General features: G+C 32.1%; 1 protein-coding gene across 2 annotated transcripts in view; it reads left to right on the top strand.

Moving 5' to 3' along the window:
- Positions 1–18,085, top strand: part of Naa15-16 (N-alpha-acetyltransferase 15/16) — a 64,469-nt gene that overhangs the window by 19,319 nt on the left and 27,065 nt on the right. For both annotated transcript variants that reach the window (XM_076465000.1, XM_076464999.1), the window contains exons 4-10: positions 1,647–1,735; positions 2,629–2,697; positions 10,614–10,748; positions 11,933–12,080; positions 12,861–12,980; positions 15,913–16,008; positions 16,179–16,285. In XM_076465000.1, the coding sequence (XP_076321115.1) occupies positions 1,647–1,735; positions 2,629–2,697; positions 10,614–10,748; positions 11,933–12,080; positions 12,861–12,980; positions 15,913–16,008; positions 16,179–16,285 (764 nt within the window). The remainder of the gene's footprint in view (positions 1–1,646; positions 1,736–2,628; positions 2,698–10,613; positions 10,749–11,932; positions 12,081–12,860; positions 12,981–15,912; positions 16,009–16,178; positions 16,286–18,085) is intronic.

The following is an 18,085-nucleotide window of genomic DNA, read 5'->3' as shown; positions in this document are numbered from 1 at the left end:
ATAACAAAATATAAAATCTTATTGAAAACAAATGTTTGAAATGTATTTAGAAGGTTTAGGAGATTACAAAAGTAATACTTGAGATTTATGAGATGAAGAATAGTTTTTTAATCACAACATGAAATCACTTTGCAGTTGGACTAATAATGAGACAGGCTCAATATCTTTACAAATAAATCTATTATAAAAGTTATTTCATTAAAAATCTGATTTTTGTGTAGATACACATGCTGTATTAAAAGTTACACTGCCAATGCTTAACATGTGCAAATGTGTAGATGATCTCATGTATATTATACCAAGCCCATTGATAAAGGGTTAAGCAAGAAAGTTGAACAGAAAATCTTTCAAAATTTTTCATTCCCAATGTAATAGATTCCAATCATTATTCTTTTTAATACGAAATGTTTTGTCCTAAAATCAGTATGATAATATCTCATGTATTTTAGTATTATAATGAAACTAACACTTAGCTAAAAAATGTGTTTTTTATTTGTTCATTATTTATATCTTACAGGCCAAAGGAATTTAAGGGTAAACAAATTTTTTTGGTTAAAATGTATTCAACTGAATAAAAAAAATCCTCGTAGAAAGAACTTAAAAATGCTTAATTTTAAAGATAAAGTGATAGGTAGTTAAATCTTAAAACTTGTACCTTAACTTTGGTGAGTCGTGTATGCGGAGAGTTGAGAAAATTGTGAAGGTAAGGTGTAAAATATGAGTCTAACACAGTAAGACCATGATACCATGTTTAGATAGATTTGATACTGACAACACATGGTTCTAGCTGGACAAAGCATCCTGCCATGCATCCAAGTTAGCATATCAGGTCCTCTGCAAGATTCAAGTACACACAGGAATTTGTGTTTCTCCACTTGCAGGTATCTCCTGTTTAACTCTGTACCATTAAGTTACTCAAAGGAGCTCATGGAAGTTGTCATACACTGATGGTTGATGGAAGCTATTTAAAAATGAGAAAGACAACATTGACTTTAGGATGCTGTACAAAAGTGTTCTGCAGTGGAAACTGGACAGCACAGCAATAGTCAGTAACCCTAGTCATTGAATGGAACACCATTCATACTGAAAGAAAGAGCTAAAATATAGCTGTTGAGGAAACAAAGTTGTCAATACTTTAAATATGTTTTCAGGATTTTATGCAGCATGTTTCTGTTGTGCGGCTATGAATCATCTAGTATTTGTACGAAAATTGCATTGCTACCAGAACTTTCTTATCTCTGTTTTAAAGCTACAGTAATAATATTACCAGTTTCTTTACTTATCTTTCTTAAGGTATAAGCAGAAATTTTGCATAAGCTTAGTGGTAATAACTCATCTGGAATTGCTACTCAGGCAACAAATAATAGCTAACACTTGTCCACATCAGCCAAAAGATATTACAGATGCAGTAAGCTTGGCAGTATAAATTTGAAGAGAACTTTTTAACAAGCTACCCAGGAAAACATTACAATGAGTAGGTATTAAAGCTGTAATTTTACTTTTTTTTCTAAATAAACATTGGCATATGTTCAGGATGTTTGAAGTTGAATGAAGTAATAGAAAATATCTTTTCATCTAATTGCTGTGTGTTAGTAATGCAGAATGACTTTCATAAGATGAAAGTATATCCTTAACTTTAAGGACAGGTTGGCATGTGTATGGACTGTTGCAGAGATCAGACAGGAAATATGATGAAGCCATCAAGTGTTATAGGAATGCTTTAAAATGGGACAAGGTAGGAAACTAAAATGATTTATATAAGAAATTGGCATTGACAGTTGTGATAAAATGTAGTACTTCACTTTAATATCTTTATTTTATTTGAAAGTGTTTTTACTTGTACCCGAAGTTAATCTATGGATGAAGTCTTACATTGTTAAAATATATTTATGATCTTTCTCCAGGTGAATTTTTTTATTGTTTCTAAGTGTAGACCATTCTGCTTTGTTGAAGCACTTAATTTGTCTAGGCTATGCTATCTCACATAACACATTATTGTAGTACATTGCAGCGTGGAGTAGAATGCCAATTTTTCAGAAATGTCAGCACAACTACAGGCTAAATATTAACTTGATGTTTTAGTGGTATGAAACGATTCCTTGTTTGGACATTAGTTAATTGTTGATATACATTTTACTTTCTTCGAAATTAAGAGCCCCTTAGCTCAGATAAGTTGGGTAATAAATCTTATGCTGTATTATAGTGTATTGATAAACTATTAATTTTTTATTTGATAATTGTAAAATCTAGTGAACCATTGTTTAACTCCTGTTTTCTTTTGTTGATGTACAGCACCTAGTTATTCTGTTACCAGGATACAAGACATTATAGCAATTTAATATATTGTCAGGCCTACTGATTTAACGTTGATTGAAGATTTTACTGAGTAATTCTATGACACAAGAAGCATCTTTTAGTACGAAAAATTTGTTTTGCTGACATAAGATAATGTTTTGACATATAATAGTTGGTCACTTTCAGATAATTATTACAGTTGAACATTATATAGCATATTGAAGTTATAAATGATATGTACAGATAGGTAAAGTTAATGTAATTTATATGTAGTGTTTATAGATAAAGTAACTAAGTACAATTTTAAAAGATTGTTGTGTTATTTACTTGCAGGATAATATTCAGATACTACGAGACCTGTCTCTTCTTCAGATACAGATGAGGGATCTGGAAGGCTATCGGGTATGTATTTTACCTTTACTGAATAACAACAATGTAGGCTAATATTTATATATTTCAAAAGAAATGTCTTTACAGACATCATAACAGTACATTTACTCATTTACAAATAATTATTATATGTAAGAGTGGAGTTTGTTGATTTGTCTTTAAATTCCCCTGAATCAAGCTTAAGTAGTGTATACTGTTGTCTTTCTAAAGAAAATGACCATTTATAATTTCCTTATGCAATTCTGTCTGTATGAACTGTCAGATATTTGACATTGTGTAGTACATCACTTATACATTTGAATTTAGCAGCTCTTACCATTTGTAGATAACAAACAGAATACTTGAAATCAAAATAAGAGTATATATAGGCATTAGACTGCTATATATTAATTGGAATGGGAATTGATTCTGTTTTTTAAGATGAACCTGTAATGTTGTGCATTTTGGAAGTCACAGTGCACATAGCAAAACTTTTTTTTACAGAGTTACATTCAAAAGTTAATTAAACTACTCTTTTTAATAAACTTCAAAATATAGTTTATAAGTCAAATTTTGTATTAATAAGTTGTAATTTCCTAATTGCTGTTCCTCTAGATGGATTCCTGTATTTGGTGAGATGACTTCCAAGAGAAGGTTCTATATTTTCAGTTTACCTCCTCTGGGATATCAACATCCCAAATGTTTGGCATGCATTGTGACCCATGAAGGGGAGGAGAGGATGGGCAACCTTGGAGTGCCTCTCTCCCCTCCCCTCCCCTTCCATAGGGTGATTCAGCTGGTCCACCTGGGCTAGGGTCAAACGAGTACCAGTAATGGACATTCTCAGTGGGTGTTGTGGACATTGTGTTTGATGCTGTTGTTTGGGTATAGTGCTCACGAAACCCTGGAGTTGCTGCAGTGTTCTATTTTTGTCATTGCAGTGTGACCCCTCGTAGGGCTTCATGGTGGGTTGGGACAGTGGACACTGAAATGTTCTTTATTTATTATGGGTATCCCCATCTGTGAAAATGATAATAAAAGAACTGGAAAAAATGCAGATTATCAGAAAAAGACCTCATATAGATGACTATTCAACAGTCACCACCACAGTTGGATTCTGTAGATCAGTTTCTCATTTTGTATTCATTGTCAGAAATCCTTAGGGCAGATGCTTCCTTTCTTAATTCAGAAGGGATTGAAGGGGTTTGCTGGCTCCTCCAAATCAGTAAGGAAATGGCAGTGTGTAGAGATATTTTGGTCAAAACAGCTTCACCACAACAAACTAAACTCCTCTTGAAATCGAAGGCCATAGGCCATGAGGTAACTCCCTGTGCTAGTCTGAATTCCTCAAGAGGAGTTATTGTTCAGAAGAATTTAAAGAACATCTCAGAGTCAGAGATCCTTGCTGATTTCTCCACCCAAAGAGATTCTGCAGTGAAGCATATCTCTACTTGCAAGGATGGAATTGTGTTGCCTGCCAGTGTTCTAATTTTTATATTTAGATTGCTCCATCCATCTGTCACCATCAAAACAGGTTACTTAAACTATAAGGTACAGCCACATATTCCCAATCCTCTCCTATGTTTCCAGTGTCAGCAGTTTGATAATTTGAAAATGTCTTTTATGGTGGTGCTTTGACACATACTTGTGGTGGTGACAAAAACAATAACACTTACAAATGTCAGCTCAGACTCCACTGTGTTAACTGTAATGGTTCACACCCCTCTTGCTTTCATTCTTGCCCAAAGTGAGTGGAGGGAAAACAAGTGCAGTGTTTAAAGACTGAACGGTATCTCCTACCGAAAGGCTTGGAAGTTATTGTCTTTCACTTATCCTGGACATATGCTGCTGCACTCCATTCCACTGCTAGAGCGAGAGTGCAGGTAGATGTCTCCGTGCCTCTAACAGAATTGTTCTCAAACCATGTAAAGAGTTTTTTGCCTTCCATAGTTAACAGAGTTAACAAGTCAGTGTCTACTCCCATCTTTGTACCTACTACTCATTGGAGTGGTTCCCTCGCTCCACTTCTTTTGGCTCTGGCTTCTGGCAATTCCTTGGGTTTGTCTTCTTTTTCTTCAGTCTTGAGATGCAGAGAGATAGTTCATTCACGTCCTCAGTCACTGGAATCATTGTCCACCAACAGAAATCTGCTCACTAATCCTGGCAGGAGGTCAATAGACCTCCTTTTAATAAAGATAAACAATGCTGTTGAAAACAGAAGGGATCTCCACCCAATTCTCCTCCATCTAAGTAAAAAATGGCCACTTTTGATACAGTGGAACTGTGAAATTTTCATTCTAATTTGGATTACATCAAGATGCTGGTTGATTTTTGTCATCCTCTTTGTATTTCCTTACAGAAAACATTTTTAAAACCTGCTGGTACAGTTATCTTTTGGCAATATTTTATATCATAGTGACAGCTTGTGTGATGGAGATATGGCACTGCCATTCAACCAGTACGTGCCTACTCTGTCTTTGCCACTTGATAAACCTTTGGAGGCTGTAGCTGTTCATACTTCTTTAGGTTTTATTATCACTACATGTTCTCTCTACCTGTTTCCTGGAGAGACCTATGATCAATCATACCTTGAAGATCTCATTGAACAGTTCCTGTCTCCATTTTTAATCCTAGGAGACTTCAGTGGACATAATCTCCTCTGATATTGATGGGGAGGGGTTATTCCATTATTTGTAAGTCATCAGTAGATGACTCTGTGACAGTAGTGACTGATTATATTGTCCAGGCAGCTGCTCAATCTATTCATAAAATCTCGACACATTTTCCGTGGTATCCTTGTCCATGGGGGAATCCTGCCTGCCACATGGTACAGAAGTCTCAAAAATGGGCCTTGGATACCCTTCATAGGTCTCCCACACTTTCAAACTGCATCACTTTTCAGTGGGTCTGTGCACATGCTTGGCAGATAAGACATTAAAGCCAGAATGAATCTTAGATTATGTTCACAATCAGCATCTCTTTTACCACCAGTTCCAAAGTCATACAGGATGAGATTCAGAAGGTCAGTGGGCAGTATACCTCCATTCCCCCTTTCATTTTGCTATCCAATGGCCAGGAAGTTACCGATTCCCCAGGCATCGCCAGTATTCTAAGTAAAAGCTTTTCCCATGCATCTAACACTTGTGCTTCACCCCCACGTTCTTAGCCATGAAGACACAGGCAGTGATCTCTCACTTTGTTTTGGGCTAATTGTCTCTGTGACTGTTATCTCTTCTTTATGTTGGTGGAACGTAAGCTTGCTCTTAATCGGTCAGGTAGTACATCGGTTTGACCTGATGATATTCTCTACAAGATGCTGTGCCATCTCTCCTCTGCCTCTCTTACTGTTCTTCTGGTTGTTTTTAATCAGATCTGGCAGGAGAATTCTTTTTTTGATACTTGGCACAATGCTATTGTCCTCCCTTTCTTTAAACCTGGGAATGATCCCAAGATTCCTTCAAACTATCATCCAGCTGCTTTGATGAGCTGTCTCTGTAAGAGCTTACAGAGGATGGTTAATGTTCATCTTACTTGTTTCATTGAATCAAACATCCTCCTCTTGCCCACCCAATGTTGGTTCCAATTACAATGCTCCATCATGGACCACCTGATTTGACTTGAAATATTGATCAGAGTAGCCTTTTTCAAGCGACATCCTATGTCAGTATTTTTCGACTTTGAGAAGACTTACAATACTACATGGAGGTATGGTATTTTGTGAGATCTGCACTCATGTTGGTTGTGTGGCCATTTATCCACATTTATACAAAACCTTTTAAAGGATAGGTGATTCCAAGTTCATTTGGACTCATTGCTTTCCCATTCCTTTCCGGTGAACTTGGAGGTCTTCAGGGCTATGTCTTGAGTGTCACACTTTTCAGTGTGAAGATTAATGTCATCACTGGACAACTTCCTCCTACAATTGCAAGTGGACTGTGTATAAACCTCATCTCGTATCAGTCATCAAGTGTGAGGTTTATTGAGCAGCAGCTTTAAACTGCCCTCAATTGTTTATTGAAGTAGGCCACAGCAAATGATTTTACCTTTTCTTTCTCTCAAACTGTTTGCTTGCACTTTTGCTACCCTGACCCTGAGCTCTGTCTGTGGTCCCTGAGACAAAGTTCTTAGGGCCTTTTCTTTGACCATAAGCTGACCTTCATTCCACACATGAAACAGATATGTATCAAGTGTACACAAGCACTGAACATCTTCCATATCTGCTCTTCCACCTCTTGGCAAACAGATCGATGTTCTGTGTTAAAGATCTAATGTGCTCTCGTTCAGTCCAGACTGGGCTATGGGTCTCTTGTCTATGGTTCTGTCAGGATCTTGGTCTTAAAGATGTTGGATCCTATTTACCATTTAGGGCTTTTGTTCTGCACAGGGGCCTTCTGCATTTCTCTAGTTTGGAGTATGTACACCAAGTCTTATGAATCTCCTCTACACCTCTGCCATTTGCACTTTTCTTTACTATATGCTTCAAAGCTTATATATTTACTACAGCATCCCACCTGGGGTTTGTTTGTTTCTTCCACAGTGGGGTATGCTTTTTCAGAATAGATGGTTGGCCATTGTTTCTTTTGGATTTATGTATCCACGTGCAGCTGGGTGAATTGGGTCTGTCTTTGGATGACATTGCTGTCTTCACTAGTCAACCCATCTCACCATTGCTTATTACCATCCCAAAATGTGGCCTTTCTTTGAGTCATCTGAAGAAAACAGATACTTTTGATTGGAAGTACCATCTTCTATTTGCTGAACATCTTTCAAACCACCCTTCCATTCCCATTTTCATGGATGGTTCAAAATCAGATGAGTCTGTGGGATCTGTCTTGGTTTGTTGTGATTTTTGCAGTTGGACACAGGATCCTCTCTACAGTTTCTATGTTCACTGCTGAATTGTATGCCATTTCTCGTGCCTTGGATTACGTAAAAGCTATGCAGTACACGAACTGTACTATTTATAATGACTTGCTTATCTCTCTACTGGCCCTGGAATCACTTCATGTTAGTTCTCTTCCTGTTCTCATTGATATTGAAAACTGACTGGCCCATTTCTCCTTGTCATCCATTTCTATCTGTTTTTTTTTTAGATATCGGTCCATATTGATATTTGCAGGAACAAGCTTGCTGACACTGCAGCTTAATCTTTCTGCTCTGGTGCTATCACTGCCAAGCCTGTACCACATATGAACTACAGTCCTGTAGTAAAGGCTCAGCTCCATATCATTTAGCAGTCAACTTGGAATTAATGATATAACAAATTTTTCCAGATCAAACCTTTTGGTCATCTTGTTTTCATAAGGATTGTAAGGAGGAATTTGTCGTGGTTAGGCTATGCAGTGGTCACAGTTTTTTAACTCATTGTTTTCTTTTATCTAAGACTGATGCACCAATGTGTGACCATGTTTTTGCCATGGGTTTACACATAACACTGGACAGTGTCATTTATAACGGTGACACTGTCTACCTTACTTCTATTTTTTTAAATATTTAGAGCCATTGGCCTTTTAAATTCTGTTTAAGTTTTTTTATTCAAAATTTGGCAATTGTTTTATTTTAATATAATTTCTTTTTACATGTTTTAATAACTTTACTTTTATTTTTTTTTACTGGTTGTTTGGTGCAGATAGTCTAGTTGCTTTGCACCAATAAATACCAACCAACCAACCTAACTGCAGAATGAAATATTTAACAATGGATAGGTCGAAGTGTGCATACCATAACACTTTTTAGTTATATTCAAAATTTAATTAAACTATTTTATTTTCATTGTATATGAATAAAGATGACATCAAAACACAGTTAATAAATCACATTTTAATATTTGTCTTTGAAATTCTTAGTTTTATTGGGAAATATTTTAAAAAATCCTGAATAACACATAATATGAGAATGGTGATATTTTCTGTGGATGTTTTCCCTCTAATGTATTTACCACCCCTCTAAGACATATGAAACTTAATACAAATCACTTACTATGTTATAGATATTTCTCAGGCAAAGCATAACTTTCATAGCCTTCAATCATATTTGATTATGCAGCCATAAACTAAAAAAGTGAGAACCATTTTCCATATATTCTGATATTTTATACTGTATTATAACTAGTAAAATGTCAAGGTTTTAATCTATCAAATGAGAGTTATACTGTTTTCTCTCTTGAAAATTATCAGTTTCCTGGTTAGCTTTCCAATTTGTTCTTCTAGAAATTACATGGACTAGCTTAACTGAATTTTTAAAGGCTTTTATTTCATAATTAGAAAACCAGAAAATTTTTTATAGTTTGTTATTTGCATATTAATATTTTGCTTTCTTATGTGCTTTATTTAATTAAATAAGAAATTTGCCATAGTAGTGCCAGAACTTTCCAGATAATTATATTCGTGGCCACAGAAGTGTGCAACTGGGAAATAACAGTTGCAAATATATGCAAGTGTTCTATAATCAAAATATTAAATTATTGAACAACATATAACAAATAAACATGGCCATTACTGCTAAACATTCCTCTGCCATTTGGTAGTAACCAATGGGAAATGTCAGCACTAAAAACAGGGCATTGGCAAATGGATGCTTTGAAAATAAGAATTGGTGATACATCAGAAGATAATTCTCTTTATAATCTTCATTGTTTTGAGTAGTGTTTTTGTATCCAGAAACATTTCTTATTTGAAACAAAAAACTTTAAAACCATTAATAAATACCTAATGCTCATTTATTTTGCCAGTCTGTAAGCTTTCACAAAGATAAACAAAACTGCCAGAATTATTACATGTAAGATGCATTTTAGTGGGGTGTCAGTGAGTTCGTGGTATTGAAAAGTTTGAGAAATACTGCTCTATAGTACCGATGGTCAGATCTCCTTTTTTGTCAACAGTCTAATTGACTTACTCATTGGCATATGTTTAATTAACTTTTATATTATTGTTTTGCAAATTTTCTAGTGTTATTTTACAGAAACAAACCTTTTTTTGAAAAATACCTAGACTGAAAATTCAAGGTTATCTTCTGATATTCTTGTTGGAGAAGCTCCCTTAAGATAGGGCCAGGCATGACTTATTGGTTACTGTGCCCAGATTGTTAATCTGAGGATTCATGATTTGTACTCCTAAAACTTGCTCCACACTTTGGGCTAGGATGCTCTGAAAAAGAGTAATGTTAATCATTGTTTGGTTGGATGACTACCTCAGTAGTTGGTGGTGGTGCTGTGAACTAGCATTCCCTCTTGTCTATCAGTTAAAAATAAGTGACAGCTGTGTGAAGATAGCCTTTTATGTGGTTTGTGAAAATGCTAAAGTTTAAACACAGACAATATATATAGTGATTAAATTTTTCATAATATTTACTCTTATTTGTTCTTGTACTCTACTTTTATTGTTGGGCTCATAAAACATTTAATTTTTAATTAAAATTTTAAAACTTACCATGATATGCTACTTTTATAAAAATAAAAAGTATTCTTTGTGAGGAACACATACTTTAAATTTAGGAAAAATGATACCTACACAGCATTTAGTGGTATGGTAATGCATCTATAGGCTTTGCAATGAAATATTGTTACCAGTCATTACAGCAACCTTTTTTTATACGAGCATGATTGTAATGAATGATGTGTAGCAGATATTAAAGAATAGCATGTAGGTGTATTTTGTGAATATGTCCTATCAGTTTTCAGTTCATCACATTTTTTTAAATTTAGTTTATGATGTCACATAGCTATAATTTAATTTTTTAAACTTGTGCAGTTTTTAATTAGTGATGCTGTTATTTTACAGTTTTAAAATGAAAATTATGATTTCAGTTATGAATGTACACACCATATTAAGCATGGAAGTACTTTGTACATAGAAATGTATTTTTCTTCTCAAAAACACTATCACTTTCAGTTTCTGTGTTTTATGTTGTGCTGTGAAATAATTAGTGATGCATTTGCTCTATGTTTTTAGGACACACGCTACCAACTTTTCATGTTACGTCCAACTCAAAGAGCCTCGTGGATTGGATTTGCTATGGCTTACCATTTATTAAAAGACTATGAAATGGCCCTAAAGATACTGGAGGAATTCAGGAAAACACAAACGGTAAATGAAGTTTAATTTATACTAGACATGAGGTATATTATGTATATACATTGCTTTTTTGTGCAGTGGTTGAAAATTATGAGGTTTATTGTTTCGTTACCATAAAGCCTGATAATTGTAGTGCTTTTATGCTCCGATGTTATTTGTATAGCTGTTATTCATAAATATGTAAATGCTAAGCAAGAAAGGTCTATTTCAGAGGAATACTGAAGCAACATTTGGTTTACTTGTATTTTTAAATATGCAAAACTTGGGTTTGTTTTGGCTACTTCTAAATTCATAGTTGCTTTTATCTAATTTATTAGTCAATACAACATTAGCATTTAATGTGATTGAATTTTAATTTTATCTTGCTGTTTATGGTATAAAAAGTGCATTTATGATTTCTTGGCTAATATTTGAAGCAAATTAATATTTTTTAATCTGAATTTTGAAAGAATATTTCAAGTGACTGGCCAAAAGATTGAGTTGTTCAGATGATGTTTTGAAGTAGTGTACTTGTAATTTAAATTTTGTGGTTAAATGAAGCCAAATTTTCAGAATATTTCTTAACATTTACTTTGTGCAAATAATGTATCCTAATTTAGGGTTGAAATTGTCATTTTTAATGTTTCAGTTGATCATTAAAGACCGTTAACCTGAATATTTAGTATTAAAATGTTGAATTTTTTTTTATGTTTTGCCTATCTATTAGTGATAATGTGAATCTCTTAGCTTTGTATATCAGGTATGCTTCTTTGTTTTATATCTGTACACACATAATGACAGATATTCTTGAAATAATAAATTTACTCATCATTCACCGTTTGGTCAGTTCTAGGCAATGTCATCCCAATTTATTTATGACTTATTCAACATTAATAATTCTGTAACAACACAAGAAGTTTTGTTCAGTGAGATTCTTTCATTGATAGCAGAAAATATTCCCATCAAGTTTGTTTTTTTCTGTAATTTTTTTTTCTTTCTGGTTTTGCAAAATTTCTCTTGTAAGGCAAAGTATCTTGAAAACATTCCAAAAACAAAGGTATACACAAGTTGTATTTGTCACAAGATAATCACAGATGCAAAATTTTATTTTCAAAAAAGAAATATTAACTGCATGAATATTGGTTTTTTGTTGTATGTTTTGTTGAGTAATGCCATTTTTAAATAAACATTTGCTAACAATCTAAAATAACTTACAGAAACCTGGCTATGATTATGAACATAGTGAGTTACTGCTATATCAGAATATGGTGATTAGAGAGAGTGGTACATTAGAAGAAGCACTTCAACATTTAGAAAAATATGAAGAACAAATATCTGACAAGCTATCTGTTTTAGAAACTAGAGGTAAGAATTTTAGTGGTTTATAAACTCTTAAAGCTTATTAATTTTGGCTAGAAAGTACAACTTACAAGTTAAGTATACATCCTCGTGTGTGACTTTAATACTTGAGCTTTCCTTTCAATATTTTTTAATTTAAGGTAATTAAATTATTAATGTTAGGTGCTTTGTATGCTACTTAGTTTTCATTTTTGCAAATAAAAGTATTTACTGAATTTGTTAAATGTATTTGTAGTAGTGCTTATAAAATCTAAGTTTTCAAAGATATTATTTTACATTTCTAATACAGGGCTTAATGAGACTTAAGTTTGTGGAATTGTCCACAGTTTTGTTTTCTAAGGGTTTGAATAAAGATTTGTTTATAATATGTGGAATTACATAGCAATATTAAAAATTTAAATAAGGATGAAGGGTAAGAAAATAAGAAAGTGATTAGATGGTGGGATATTTTTAAATATGTAAACTCGTAGTCACGTGGCCATGGCTTTTTGTAATTATATGGTTCATTATTTGTTTTTTACATTTCTGAAGATATTAATCAATGCCAATAGTTAGTAAAATGTTGTCTTTTATGATTATTGATTGATATTTAAATAAATATTTTAATTCTGTATTGTACAATGTTCTTCATTTCGTGATTTTAATATATTGCATAACAAAGTGTAAACTTGATGTGACAGTTTTGTTATTTTGTATAATATTTTGAAATAAGATATATATATAAATGCTTTTTAGTATCACACCAGTAACATCATGTCTTATACCTTCATGTATATTTTTTGGCAGCTGAGATCTTAGTTCAACTTGGTCGTCTGGATAAAGCTGAAGAAATCTACAGAGAACTATTAAATAGGAATCCTGAAAACCTTGCATACTATCAAGGCCTAGAGTCAACACTGAAACCAGGTTCAACTTTGAGTCTTGATTCTTCTTGACTGTCCATGTGATTATAGGTTTATTGGGTACTCTATTTTGGTTACTGAAAGTTACATGAGACTCACTGCTGTGCTCTTCCAGAATTTATTCCAAAATGATGAGTTAAAGTTGTTTTAGTGTTATGGTTTATATCTTGAATCAAAACCTGTTAAGTGATCTTTTCAAAGTGAAAATGGTACTTGACTGGGGTGGAAGTTTTAAACTTTTACTTTGTAGAAACACAGATTTGTGTATAAAAAGCAAAACAAAAATACTGATAGAGTTAAATATCCATTTTTTTTATATCTTCTAATCTTCCCCCTAGTGGTGCTGTTGTATGTCTGCAGACTCACTCTGCTAGAAACCAGTTTTCGATACTTGTGGTGGGCAGAGCACAGACAGTCCATCATGTAGCTTTGTTCTTAATTTCAAACAATCAATCAGTCTTCTAATTAAGTTTTACCCACTCCAGAAATAAAGGTTTCAAAGTGCCAGTAACTTTCTAGCTTATATATGTGACATCCACACATCCTTTCAGCCTATCACATGAAGATGTGAAGTATTTGGAAATGTATGATATTTAAATGAATAGAAATTAGTGATGCACTAATTTTAATAACTGTGTGTATGGGTGTTAAGACATTTTTTAGCTTCTTACGATGTCTAAAAATGTTTTTTTTAAATACTTAGATATTTATATAATACAAGAATTTAAAAGAATGCTATGAAATATGGCAATTAGTGAAAAAAATACAGTAAAACAAATCATAATATTAGAAGCCTTCAAATCAGAGCAAATAGTTTTGACACATTCAAAAAGAATTTAGAATTACATAGCAAATACCTGAAGACCATTATAAATAACCTTGTTTCAAATAGAACTACAGCTGAAGGTAAACAAGATTCATATTATACCATAACAATCCTGTGACACTGGTTACTTAAATGAAACTAGAAGAAGTAACACAAGTTTCTGAACTTAAAAAAATGATATTAAATATTGGAACACAAATAATGCCAGATTTTCATATGAGAAATTCTAGTCATCAAATTGATTTAAAATCAACAGGAATTTTATATGGAATGGATAATTATATAAAAAGAATAGTTATAGGAAATTGCTTAATCAAGAGCATGCTTATTTGTGACCCCTATAAAGGTCACTTTAAGTTAGAGCTTTATGAAGCTTGTTTTTTAAGGGAACCCAAAGTTCTGGAGTCACAGTTGTTCACCAATTTCCCTGACAGAAGACAACGTGTGACTAAAGAAAATGAAACAAATGTAGCAGTTCTAGTTCATCTAACTTCAAGTTTTTTGATGATTTGTTCCATTCTCTGTGATAATTTGTTTAAAAGTTTTTAAAAAATCTATTTTTAAGGTGTTTTTAATGGTGTATATGGGTCAATATATTTCAACATATGGTGTCCCAAAGTGGTTCTGTTGTCCTGTAAGTTAAAAATGTTAATTTTGGTATTATAATTTTAACTCGCTCCATACAGGCTCAGTTGATCTGACCAACCATGTGACTCTCTGTCTTTATAGGTTTGATACTGTAACTTTGAATATAATATATATGTCTTCACAAAATTGTGAAGTATTTTAAATAAACTTAAGAGATTTGTTCATAAATATATCAAGTTTTTCTTTTGAATAGTCAGTGTGCAACGTTATTATCATGTTAAGATTACAGATACTTTTTCTTCATCTCAAAAATTTCCATTTTAGTTTGCATTATCTCTAAACCTATTATATACATTTCAAACACTTGTATATTATCTGTTATATTCTCTACCCTAACTTTGTGTAAGGTTGGTTCAACTTAAATGGGCTCACAACCACTAAATATTTGAAATAAATCTAATTTACCCTCTTTTTCTTTCTAGAATGACTTCAAATTGTAACATGAAACTACATGGCTTTAAACCCATAATAGTATACATTTATTTATATTTACATTTTGTTTCATTGCCATTTGAACCATGTCTTAACTACTGTTCACTTCATTATTAGTTATGAATCACTTGGGAAATGTGGAGCTCATATCATGTTTTTGAATTAAATTATCCAGAAGCTGTTCACGTGCATGCTCGTGAAACATTTTTATTTTGCTCTTATTTACTTTACTTAATCTAAGCTTCACTAACCTGAAAAAAGCCCTATGTTTACATTTTAGTTAACTTTATAATAATAAATGAAGAATAAATGTGAAAAACAAGAAATAAAGAACTTGCCCAAATAATCTTTTATTCTTGCTGTCGATTGTCAATGGCACTTAACCCTACTTTTTTATACTAATGATAACAATGCACTGAACAATTTTATTTAATTGCATAATGCACCAAAGAACATGGAATAATAACAAGCAAGAGGTCGGTAATTTCCCCTTATCATCACAGTTTTTCTAGCTTTCTTTCAATGCATCAAGTACTTACAAAATATCCAAGCTAGTCATCATTTTTCTTGTGGGAATAAATCTTATACTAGCACTGAAATTCACAATCCTCCATTTAGAAAACCATGTTATATGATGCATCATCTGATAGTTAAAAACATTGGCTTTTGATTGGTTATAGATAATATAGAATTAAGTGTGAGAGAAATATTAACAAATATTAAAGATCAAATACAGCTACGAGTTTAATAAATAAGATTTCATTTGGTATTAGCCTGTAATTTAACATTACAAAATATAAAAGTTTTAAATGTAGATTGTATTTTATATATCGGAAAAATATGTATATAAATATATATATATTTATAAACTTTTAAAGATGTAGCTCATTTTAAGATCTTTGTTGTTATTTTTGAAGGAATGCTCGTACTAGGGAAACTTTTAATATTTCAAGGAAGAAAACATTTTGTCAATAAGTTACTGTGTTTTATGGCCATAATTTTGTAATACAAACTAAAAATATTCCATCAGGTTCAGTGGAAGAAAGACTGAAAATATATAAAGAATTCCAAGAAAAATTTCCCAGGACTCAAATGCCGAGACGGCTTCCTTTGAATTTTACCTCGGGTAAGATCTTAATCCCTTTAATCTGTCTGAAAAGGATACAGAAATAATTACTGCTAAAACAGCAAGTTTTTTAGCAGAAATTAATATTGTTATTTAACCTTTACATTATATTTTCACTTTAGTTATATTTGTCAAATGCAATTTTTATATAATTTCTAGTTATTTTTTAGGTGAAGTGTTCAGGAAGTTAGTAGATGACTATATGCGGAGAGCCATACACAAAGGGATACCTCCTTTGTTTGTTGACTTGAGGCCATTATACACAGACCTAGAGAAGGTAAGAAGTAACTTACTGCCTTAGTAGTGGCATAAAAATATGAAACCTTAAAATTTATTCCTTGTATCAAGGCACTTTGCTTTTTCTTAAACTTCATCATGAATATTTCTTTTAACATTTTTTGTCTTACCATTATTGGATTTGTAGTTACTAACTATATATATGTGGAGTAAAATGGTTTATCTTGTTATCAAACTTGACTATAAGTGAATTTTTGTCATAGTTTTATTAGGTTTTGAATCATAGGTGTGTAAAAATAACTTTTCAAATCTGTATTTTTTCTGACATAGGTTACTTCCCAGGAACTTGTGCTTTCATCACTATAACTTGTCAGTTTCACAGACCAAGATGATAGTAAAAGTTTTATTTAAAATGCATCTTGCATGTTTTTGGTACAAGTAATTTAATGCTACATCATTAAATGACAAAAATCAATTAAAAAAAAAGGAACTAATAGGCTTAATATTTTAAACAAAAATGCTAAACTGCAAAGGATGTTTATCTTATTTCTCTCAATAATCATTAATTAACCATTTTGTGATGGGTTAAGGGTCAAAGGCCATGTCATCATGATTGTTGACTTGTATTCAACATTTTATAAAAATACTATTTTATGAATTTATGTCAGTAAGTTTCATATCAAATTGTAGATTATAATTCAAACTTTAATATTATATACGAGTTAATTTCTTAAGTTAAAAGTAAATTTTAGTAGAACACCCCTAAATATCTAATTTTTTTTTAAATTAGATGTTTATGATGCCAAAACACAGTCTATAGTTTTATACAAATTAAGAACTCAAATTATCAATATTGACAACCTAAAATATAAGGTAAAACTCTCATATCTTTTTATTTTGCTGAGGTGCGGCTTCTGTACTTTATTAAACATGGTGATACTGTTCACCTCTTTCTATTGTTTTGGAAATGGTCCCTTACATATGCTTCAATATATGACATGTGAATAATCTAGAACCTTCTCCTCATGGTTTTCTTAGCCATTTTAATCTGTTAAAAGGCTACCACATTTCTTTCAACCAAGATACCAAGGTAGGCCTCCTCCACATTTCATATTTTTTTAGACCTGAATACAACTTAGTTATTAAGCTTGATAAATTACAATGGGATTTTGTAGTATTGATATAATAATTTATGATTTTTTTTGGTTAGCAACTGTATATATATAAAATAAAAGGAATAATTTGTTTTATATCCTACATGTGATAAATTTTAAAAGGCTTAGCAACCTATGTTGAGCAGCAAGCAAGTTTAAAGGTAGTAGCTAGAAGAGATAATTGTTTACTTTACTTTATATATATATTGTTCTATATTTTAAGAAAAATAATTTTAATTTATTTATAATCTATATACATATAATGTGTATTAATTAAAATGTTACTATATATTACAAAATACTAGTCTGCTAAAACACAGCTAAGACTTTATAAAGACAAAAGGTAAGTTTTATGCTATTAGATATGGGGCCTTGAGTGCATGTGTATTGCATCAATATAAGTTATATAATGTTAGCCAGACACCACTGGAAGGTTAATGTAATAAAAAAAATAATTAAAATGCAACATCATGAAACTTAAGCTGCTTAGATTAAACAATTGTATATTTGTATTATAATTTGTAGTCATTCTAGCACACACACACACACACACACACACACAAAACAACATAATTTATATTTATTTCTTAAGTTTTTATGGTGGTTTCAAATTGTCAGATCCCATGTAGGTTAAAGAAAATAACAAAAATATATAAAATCTTATTGAAAACAAATGTTTGAAATGT

The sequence above is a fragment of the Tachypleus tridentatus genome, chromosome 10 (genome assembly GCF_004210375.1).
Source record: "Tachypleus tridentatus isolate NWPU-2018 chromosome 10, ASM421037v1, whole genome shotgun sequence".
In the NCBI taxonomy this organism is placed as follows: domain Eukaryota; kingdom Metazoa; phylum Arthropoda; class Merostomata; order Xiphosura; family Limulidae; genus Tachypleus; species Tachypleus tridentatus.
The sequence above is the reverse complement of the archived record's forward strand: the minus strand, read 5'-3'. Positions and strand labels throughout refer to the sequence as shown.